Source organism: Corvus brachyrhynchos, unplaced genomic scaffold (assembly GCF_000691975.1).
Source record: "Corvus brachyrhynchos isolate BGI_N302 unplaced genomic scaffold, ASM69197v1 scaffold58, whole genome shotgun sequence".
Lineage (NCBI taxonomy): Eukaryota > Metazoa > Chordata > Aves > Passeriformes > Corvidae > Corvus > Corvus brachyrhynchos.
This window is the reverse complement of record NW_008239539.1, coordinates 1,783,053-1,793,116: the sequence shown is the minus strand read 5'-3', so window position 1 is coordinate 1,793,116 and position 10,064 is coordinate 1,783,053. Positions and strand designations below refer to the sequence as shown.

The 10,064-nt window shown below is 51.8% G+C and overlaps 1 protein-coding gene across 6 annotated transcripts in view; it reads right to left on the bottom strand.

Moving 5' to 3' along the window:
• LOC103620516 (syntaxin-binding protein 4) overlaps window positions 1-10,064 on the bottom strand; it is a 56,457-nt gene that overhangs the window by 5,430 nt on the left and 40,963 nt on the right. For 5 of the 6 annotated variants that reach the window (XM_017741307.1, XM_017741306.1, XM_017741309.1 and 2 more), the window contains 8 exons: window positions 8,930-9,002; window positions 5,904-6,001; window positions 4,159-4,255; window positions 2,026-2,153; window positions 1,450-1,542; window positions 894-959; window positions 609-797; window positions 38-154 (listed from right to left, as the gene is read on the bottom strand). In XM_017741307.1, the coding sequence (XP_017596796.1) occupies window positions 38-154; window positions 609-797; window positions 894-959; window positions 1,450-1,542; window positions 2,026-2,153; window positions 4,159-4,255; window positions 5,904-6,001; window positions 8,930-9,002 (861 nt within the window). Of the gene's footprint in view, window positions 1-22; window positions 155-608; window positions 798-893; window positions 960-1,449; window positions 1,543-2,025; window positions 2,154-4,158; window positions 4,256-5,903; window positions 6,002-8,929; window positions 9,003-10,064 lie in introns of all 6 variants that reach the window. The other variant, XM_017741308.1, reaches the window with a different exon arrangement.

Sequence of the window (10,064 nt, the reverse complement as noted above, 5' to 3'; positions counted from 1 at the left end):
GGTGATGCTGCAGCACCAGGGCAGTTCCACACCTCACCTGCACAAACAGGAGCAGTTTCCTGTTGCTGATCTCCAGGCGCTTCCGTGAGACTTCGGATTTTCGTAGCTGGCCATCAGCCAGGGACAGCTGCCTCTTCAGCTCCAGGATGTCCTCCTGAGGCAGGGACACAGGAGGAGGAGAAAGGTGGTGGTGATGCTCCAGCTTTGGCTTTTGGAAACAACAGTTTGTGACGTTTGCTACAAGCAAGAGCAGTGTCCTTTGGGAAGGGATGGTGGAAGTCATGCAGATTATAACACGGACCCAGAGACTGTGCTGGCCTGGTGGTCCCACTCAGCAAGTGATCTATGAGCTATTTCATTTTCTCCTGTGTAAACAGAAGGAGGGTAACCTTGTTTGTGGCTGCCCCTGGATCCCTGGCAGTGTCCAAGGCCAGGTTGGATGAGGCTTGGAACACCCTGGGATTGTGGAAGGTGTCCCTGCCATGGCAGGGGGTTGGAATGAGATGGGCTTTCTGGTCCCTTCTGGCCCAAATCATTCCATGGCTCTATGAACCCACAGAAAAGTCTGAAGGGTTGTGGGTTTTCCCCAGACTGAGGGGTTGCATTACCTCTATTTCAGAGACATGTTTTGCTTTTTTCCCCACCAGCTGCATCTTCAGTTCTGCAATTTCAGCCTCCAGCAGGTGGATCACTTCCTCGTAGTCCTGCTCGGCGCTGTGAGCCTGTCTCTGCACCACCTCGGCCATCTGCAGTTTGCTGTGCAGTGTCCGGTTCTCCGACAGGAACCCCAGCGCTTTCTGCAAGCACCCAGAACTTCTGATGAACACACCACGTCCCCCTCGGCTGCCAACCCCCAAACCCACCCCAAGCACCCCTGAAATCCCTTCACTAACTTGGTTCAGCCTCTGAAGCTCATCCTCCATTGACTTCTTGCTGTTCTCCACTTCTTTCAGGAGAGACTGTGGGAAACATTTTCAGCAGATTAGAAGCAACGAATGTCAGGACATTCTCTAGAATGCCCCTAGCCACCAGATTATTATTTTACAGAAGTTCTGTGCACTTTGCCCCCCACAGGGAGAGCTTTTAGGGCTGTGACCTGCAGAATTCTGCCTGGACACAGCCGAAGTGCTGACAGCCAGGTGAGGGTGAGAGGACAGGTGCTGCTTCTGTTAATCACGGACTGGAATTCTTAATGAGACCTGCTTTAAATATATTAACTCCCTGCTGAGAAGGGACTGCATGCTTTGAGTACAAATAAGTTTTCCTTTGAGGCTGAGAGTGAGAAAGAAGCAATTAAGGAGAGTGGAGGGTGAGAGGCTCCTGTGTGATGAGGAATGCACAGAATGCAAACTGGTGACTTCTCCAGAGGGACAGGCCACTCCATTCCCCCTGTGGAGAGCTACAGCAGAAGGCCCCAGCCAAGAAATCTGCTCCGAGGGGAGGCTCCACCTTCAGCCTTCGGACTTCGTGCCGCAGATCTGTCATCTCCAGCTGCAGCTGCTCCAGGTCCTCGTTGCCATTGCAGTTGACAGAGTCAAAGGTCTGCAAGGAGAGGGATGGACTCATCACACATTGAATCAAAATCACCTCAAAAAGGAGTCAGCATTTTTATGCAACAGATCAAAAGGTACATTAAATAATTCAGCTCCAGGATGGTTCTTTTTGCCCCACAGAATTTCACTCTCTGATCCCCATCATTGCCGAAATAGCTGAGCCATGGTGAATTTTCACTTCATGAACCAGATGAAATTACTTAGAATTGATTAATTATGGCTATTTTTCCTTCTGCAAAACTGCCAGGCTGCTTCCTCATATTATCCCGTCGATACTGTCATTTCCTTATTAAAAAAGAGAAGTTGGAGGTCTTTTATAGAACTTCCTATAAACAAAATGATTAATGAATAATTCTGCCTTGTCTTTAGAACAACCAGAAAACAGTAATTTAGCTTTTCCCATCTCAGAATTCCATGGATTTCATGTAGAAGATCCATGGATTCAATGTAGAAGAGCTTTGGGGTGACTGACCAGGGAGTGAAAAGCCGATGTATCCAGCAAATTGGCCACTTCGTGCTGAGTGAAGAGTACGGAGCTGGAATCCAGACCAGCCTCGTCCAGCTCCTCCTGCAATAGATCCCTGAGTGCTTGGAGAACATCTGTGAGAAACAATCAGTTTTTACCAGGCTAAAAGAGAAAATTGCTGTGTGTTAGGAGAAAATTCCACTGATTTTGGGGCCATCCACTGGTGCCAAGTAGGGTTTAGAGATGCCAGACAGCTTTCTCTAATAATCCTGGCTTCCTCAGCAATCCCATCAAGCTTAAATGAGTTGTTGGCAGTCTTTATCAGACTCTTGTTTCTTATCCAGCTGAAAAAACCTACACTTTTAAAACCCAGAAAACCCCAGATATTTTCACAGGGGAGTTTTCACGACTGTGCTTCTGAAAGTTTTAAAATTTTAAGCTAAACCCACATCTCCCTGACAAAAGGCACCTGCTGCCATTTCTCATGTTGCTGATTTAAACAAAAAGACAACTCAGTGAGTTCAGCACTTAAAAAAGGTGTTAAACTGACAAGTCTGAAATCCACATTCATTTTGCTTTCAGACATGAAGGAAAGCACAGCAGAAGGGGCTGTGTGGGACAGGTGGGAGCCATCAGGGAGGAGGCACCAGGGTCCCAGAGCTTCCAGTCGCAGAATCACAGAAACGTGGAATGATTTGGGCATAAAGAGACCATAAAGATGATCTCATTCCATCCCCTGCCATGGGCAGGGACACCTTCCACCATCCCAGGCTGCTCCAAGCCCTGTCCAGCCTGGCCTTGGACACTGCCGGGGATCCAGGGGCAGCCACAGCTTCTCTGGGCACCCTGTGCCAGGGCCTGCCCACCCTCCCAGGGAACAATTCCTTCCCAATATCCCATCCATCCCTGCCCTCTGGCAGTGGGAAGCCATTCCTCCTTGTCTTGTCCCTCCAGGCCCTTGTCCCAAGTCCCAGTCCAGCTCTCTTGGAGCCCCTTTAGGCACTGGAAGGGGGTCCCAAGCTGGAGGCAGCTCTGCAGGTGGGGTCTCACCTGAGGGGGCAGAGGGGCAGAATCTCCCCCCTCCCCTGCTGCCCACGCTGGGGCTCAGCCCAGCACAGAGGGGGGTTCTGGGTGCTCACAGCCGAGACATGACCAGCTCTCATCCTCCAACACCCCAAATCCTTCCCCCAGGGCTGTTCTCCTTCCCTTCTCCACCCAGCTTGGATTTGTGCTTGAGATTGCCCTGACCCAGGAGCAGGACATGCACTTGGCCTTGTTGAACTTCATGAGGTTCACATGCTCCCACCTTGAAGCCTGTCCCAGTCCCTCTGGATGGTGCTCAGTCTCTGGGCTGCAGCAGGAGCAGCATCTTTGCTGCCAGCACATTTGCTAAATACCTCCAATCATCCTTATTTCTGTCACCACAAAATTCAGCACCAGTCACTCGTAAGAGAGGGCCGTGGTTCCCATCCCTCACTCTGCACAAAACATTGATCCAGATACCTTGTGACTGTTCTCTCTGGTGGGGACATTGCTGATGGTTTGGGATTTTTGCTGAAAGCCTTCTGGGGAGCAGACCCTGTGGGCTGGACATGCTCTGGAAGGCCACAGAAAGCAGAACTGATGTTTATTTTCTGTGTCTCCTCTGGCCAGTTCCTGCTAGGAAAGCTGGGATTTTAAGGGAAGTAAGCCCTTGCACCAACTTTCTTTAAGTCTGATTTTACCTGTGATAGGACAATGGGAATGGCTTTAAACTGACAGAGAGTAGGTTTAGATTAGATGTTAGGAAGTAATTCTTCCCTGTGAGGGCAGCGAGGCCCTGGCACAGGTTTCACAGTGAAGCTGTGGCTGTCCCATCCCTGGAAGTGTCCAAGGCCAGGTTGGACAGGGCTTGGAGCAGCCCAGGGTAGTGGAAGGTGTTCAGTGGAATGAGATGAATTTTGAGGTCCCTTCCAATGCAAACCATTCCAGGATTCCACGATTCTACAGAATGCCTTCTTTTGTGCTTGTGACTTTCCCTCTTTATAGGCTCCCTCCCTAGCCAAGCCGGTGGCCCCCCTGCCCCCTTCTTTCCCTTTTTAGCTGCCAGTGAAGCCTCACAGAAATGACAGATCCCCCATGGACAGAGCTCCTGCTCACCTCCGTAGGCCACCGTCCCCTGCGAGTCCGTGGTCAGGCTTTGCCGGAGCTGCCTCTTCTTCTCCTCGGTCACATCCAGACCAAGATACTGCAGAACCTTGAGCAGAAACAAGGAGCCTTTAAAAAGGAAAATACTGGAAAAGCACCTCTTTGGGGTAAGCGCTGGGAAGACACTGCGGTTTCTGCAGGCAGCATCTCCCAAAGGAGCAGGCTTGGACTGGATTTCCAGTCTGTCCTTTCCTGCACATGTACAGAAATGTCTGCTCCTGAACACAGGTTCACATCCCTCCAAGAACATTTTATCTGCAGTCAGATTTGCAGCTCTGATGAGCTTTCAGGACTTTTATCAAAAGCCAGAGGAGTTTTAGCAAGACTCAGCTGGCAAGAGCTCAGCCTCTCCTTTCTCTTACTGCCCAGAAATTGTTTGGGACCAGAAAGATAAAAGCTGTTGACAGAGTGTTTCCCATGGAGAGAGGAGACATTCAAACATTTTGCTCCTCCACTGCATGTTTTACTCTCTCATTATTGCTGCTGCCCTAACTTCTACTGATACTTATCAGTTCAACCCCAGGGCAGCACAGCACACAGGAGCAGATAAACCTGTGCAAGCCTCACTTCCCTGCTGGCAGCAGCACCTGAAAGCTTTCAAAAGACAAAGTCGAGCTCAGCGGACTCTGGGGAAGAGCCCGAGTGAAACGTTGCCCCGTGCCGGGCTGCACGCACAGCTCCTGCTCACAGCACCTCCCGTCAATTCCCTGGGAAGGCGCTGCGGAGGGATCCTCGCTCACCGCTCCAGCACCAGCAAGTCCCTGGGATCCATCTGCTGTCCGTTCAAGTCCCACCTCCTGCTCCTCTGCCCACCACCCCGTGCAAGGCAGTGCTGCAGGCTCCCAGACTTCAGGATGTTGGCGTGGTTGGCCACCCCAAAGCCACCTCAGGTTGTGCCGCTCGGTGTCACCCCCACCCTGGCTCCGCTGCAGCCGCCCGCGCCTAACACAGCTTTTAAAAGGGGAGCCAAGCGTTCCGCTCCTGCCAGCCGAGAGGAGCTGCTTTGTCCCCGTGAGGAGCAGAGGTCGCTGTGCACATTCCATCCTGGATGCCGCTTTGGGAGGATTACGCAGGCTCAGGAGAGCAGCTCCCGGGCGCCCTGCGCTGCCGTCGGGTGGCAGCAGATGTTCGTCACATCGGGATGTCCCCGGCCCCGCACAAAGGGCTCTGTCCCCACATCCCCCCCTCAAACGCCACAACCACCCAAGGTGCCAGACTGGGACATGGCCCCCCCAGGGCACCCTGCCCCTCACCAGGGTCTTGGTGAGCGAATGCTCCATGCCCATAGAATGCGTTTTCCATAAAATGATGGAAGAATCAGCGGTTCTGGATGGCTCTTCGGTGCGATTATCTCCTATCTCAGCCTTCCCTCGCCCACGCCAGGCTGCCTGAGGTCACCCTAGCAGTGACAGCAGCACCAAAAAGTTTGGAGGGCACAACCTTAGCCAATGGCATGATGTCCAGGGGAGGTGCAGCTGCCAGGAGAAGACTTCTGGAGCTTCATGGAGCACTGAGGAACAGCCAAGCTGAGCCAAGGGATATTTAAATGCCCCTTTGGACACAGTCAGGATGTTTCACCCTCTTTACTTTCAGAGGCTGGACTCGGCCTCCAGCAAACTCAGCTGGAGAATGGACTATTTCCTGCATAGTGCACAAGGAGGAGACCTTGCTTTGGGGAGAGGGACCCCGGCAGTTACCAGTTCGAGTTTTCCATCCTTGAGCCGGATGTGGGGATCCAGTGCTACTTTGGGTTTGGTGCCTGAAGCTGCTTTGTAGTTAGAAACTGAAGCAGGTGCTGAAAAATCAAAAATAAATATTAATGGAGAAGCATTTGGGTAGAGGAAGAGGTGTCTGCAAAGCAAAATTCAGATCTCTTGTTGCATGAAATATAAAGTGTGTGCAGCAGGGCAAAAATCCAAGTCCAGGATTTACTAAAACCAACTCTGGAAGGCTGAGCTAGGCCACTCTTGGAAAGACTGGATACTGGGGCAAATCCTTCTGAAACTGGGCTTCTGCACGGTTTAAAATGAGATGTTTCAACCAGGGACAAAGGACTGCAAAAATAGCACTTTGGAAATTTCCAATCACAGAGTTTTATGGAGTCTTGGAGTTATGGTGAACTGTGAGAAAAAGGAATTAAAATCTGCCTGGTTCTTGTCTACTCTGATTAAGCAAAACTGAAAGAATTCCTGGCACCCATGGGAACAAACGGACTAGAAGTGATGTGGAAAAGCACCACTGTGAGGTTTTTTCCCCTCCCCAAGACTGCAAAAAGCCTTGAGCCCTTTTCCCCTCAGCTGGGCAGGCAGGTTTTTTGGGTAGAAGGAGCCACATGTATTGTGAGGCGGCCACAGAGGCAGAGAGAGGCAGAGGCAGCAGATGCTGTGCTGGTAAAAAGCTGTCATGAGCTGGAGGATCCAGCTGCTAACAGCTGGCTCAGCATTGCCAGCACTGCTGCACAAGGCCTGCCCCTCCATCCCTGGAGGGAACCCCACCTTTTCCATTATGATTAACCCTTGTGTGTAAGGAGCTATGACATTCCCTGGAAAAAGGGCTGCAGGAGGCATTACCTGCTCCTGAACAACCCCAGCAGACTCCAGAAGGGTGCAGGGTTGCTGTGCCTGCCCCTGCCCACCCTCAAACCATCAGCCCAGGTGACAAAATTCCTTCTCATGCCAGTGACACAGGATTTGCCCAGGGAGCAATTCCTTTTGCCTGCTTGGGATCTGGTTAACATCACAGGAAACCCTGTTTCGCCAAGTAACACAGCTCCTCTGGAATCCCTGGAGCACTTCTCCCCACACCCTCCTGTCCATCGGGCCAGAGCCCAGGTGCCAGGAGAAGACAGTGAGGAGCAGCAGAGGTGCTGCATAATCCTCCTAATCCCAGCATCCATCTGCTCTGCTGAGGCCAGCAGCTGGGAAGCAGCAAGAGGTAACAAATGGGTTTGCTGGATCGGCCACCACCACTTTCCTCTCCAAGTTCAAGGGCAGAGCTGTTACCCTTCGAGCCGTGGCTAATCAGGATTAGCTCCATGTGGCTTTGCTGTCAGCTCTGGACACAGCCATATCCAGGGCATCCATCAGGCACCCAGAGAGAGGCACTGACTGGCCCAGGCTCCCAGCCTGGCTGTTCTTTCAAAGCCAGTTGTCTGTTTGTATGGGTGACAACACTGACACAAAGCCTCCTTTTCAAATCCTGCAGGGATAAAATCCCCCAGCTAAGTCAGGCCATGGTCAGGTCACTGCTGTTGCTGGATTGCAGCAACAATCTGCAATTTCTGTCCCCATCACCAGGACTGGCTGTCCATGGTGGCCACCTGAGAGTCTCCATGGCATCTGCAGGGTGCTCAGGGCAGGGAGGACAGAGCATGTCCCTGTCCCAGGGCCTTTCCAGCGGAGCACGGATGGTAGAGCTGAAGCTGCTGAGTTTGCCCAAGGTGAGCCAGGCATCCCTGGGAGCAGCTGCTCCATCTCCTGCTGATCCCAGGGATGGACTAAGCATCATTTACCTCCAGTGCTTGCTCTTAGCCTTCCAGAGGGGAATTACAGCAAGGCACAGGGATTTGTAAGCAGAGCCAATGTCCCAGGGAAGGAAGGGCTGTTGGATTTGAGGCCGCAAGAATGGTGGGCAGCACTTGCTCAGGATTTGTTGGGGAAGTCCATCTTTCCCTTGGGGCAGGAGTAACCCTCATATCACAGGGATATGGGGTACCTTGGTGGAGGTTGTCTCTGTGGGCTCTGGGGATTATTGAGGTTTCCTCAATATTATTAAGGGATTTGGGAAGCTGCAGGGTGATTCAGGTTCACCCCCCCATTGCTGCCACACTGTTGGATGAACAGAGTGGGTCTCTCCACAAAACGTAAGAGCTCAGGAGACCCAGAGCATGGAGATGAAACACAGCATGGAAAAAATAAGCAAAAATTGAAGCTTGGACGTAGAGAGAAATCTGTTTTAATCACATCTCTAAGCAATTTCCCAATCTGGCCAATTGAGGGCATCCTCAAAGCCTGTTCAGAGCCCAGGGTTGCTGTGTACATCCCAATTATCATTACCTGCCTGCTTTTATGCTGTGTGTCCAAGAGCCCCCCATTCCCACCAGAAGGGAAGGTAGCCTGTGGAGAACCTGCTGCATGTCTGAGGTGGGCAAAGCCCTGCTGCAAATGAACCACAGGCTGAGAGTGGAGGAATTTGTCTCCTGTGAATAGCTTAGTCCTCGAATGCCTTAGTAAAGAGTTTTGCTGCTGTGGGCAAACATGGACATAATTACTACTCGTTGAGTAAACCAAGCTGCTGCTTTGCCCTCTCTCTGAGCAGGCTGAGTGTCATTATCACCCCATTAAATTCCACTCCAGCAGTATAAACACTGATAAAAAAATGTGGTGATAGGACAAGGGGAATGGCTTTACACTGCCAGAGGGCAGGGTTAGATGGGATATTGAGAAGGAATTGTTCCCTGTGAGGGTGGTAAGGCCCAGTGAAGCTGTGGCTGTCCCATCCCTGGACGTTTTGCTGAGGGACTCAAATGCTCAAAGCCAGGGTGGTACAGGGCTGGGAGCAGCCTGGGACAGTGGAAGGTGTCCCTGCCCATGGCAGTGGGTGGAATGAGATGGGCTTTAAGGTCCCTTCCAACCCAAACCATTCCATGATTCTGTGATTCTATAATTTCATGATCCTCAGCTCCAAGGAACCCCCACAAGGAGAATGGTTGAGCAGGACTCACCTGAGACTGTAAGCTCTGGTGGGCAAATGTCTGGTGACAAAGAAGGCACAGGAAAAGGATTTTCACGTCTATTCTAGAAAAACAAGACAAAACGGCACAGACAGTCGCTAAGAAGAATCTGTTGGTGTAAATAATGAGCAGAAGATAAGAGGAGTTCAAGAGTCATGAGGGCACCACATACTCCTCTTGTGCAGATGGGCCTAAAGAGAGTCCAGGGGTTTCTCTGGGAGCACCTGGCACAGGCTGAGCCACCCCAAAACCTTGGGTCACACACAAACGACTCTGTCCTTACTGTGACTGTGCTTGAGCACTGAGGCTGGATTTGACCTTGCCTGGTTTCTCCACAGAGGTTCTCCCTGAAGCTCTGCATCCAACCCAGCGGGGAGGTCCCGAGTCTGACCACAGCCAGGTGTAATATTTACCCCAAACACATAATTATCCCAGTGAGCAGGGCAGGAAGCCGAGTTCAGTTCCCACCTTGTCTTATGTGCTACGTCACGGCTGAAAGCACAAGGAAGAGGGAGAAACAATCTGAGGGTGAGCACCACCGAGACAGCTCTGGCAACTGGGGACTTGGATGCCAAGAGGGGCACAGGACTGGTGTGAGGACACACAGACAGGCAGCACGGGTGCCTGGGCACTCTTCCCCTGGTGTGGAAACCCCGATCTCATTAGAAGTTCCATCTTTCAGCAGCAAAGTGAGGACAGGAGCCATTTCAGTCCAGCCAATGGTGTGATTTCATACAAGTGCACAGCATCACACGAGCTGCGGGTCCAACCACACCACTCAGCCACAGCTCCAGGGGCTCTGGTGCCATTCTAGGGCACATCTCCAGCCTGGTCCACCCAAAGGCAACACATACGTGACATCCATGCAAGTCTGTGTCCCCACAGGGCTGGAAAGCAAGATGTTTTGTGAATGTTCTTGTGTGAAAGGAACATCCAGCCAGCCCTTCTTGGAGGGAATTTGTATGGAAGGGGGAAGAAAGGACACCCAGCATGGCATCACTCCAGGAGGGGGTGACAAATGCACAGAATGGAGCCGCAGACCCTGAGGGTTGTGTGGATAAACCCTGTCCAGCCATTCACAGCTCGAGCACTTCTCTGCAAACGCAATGTGGAGCTTGGCTTTGCA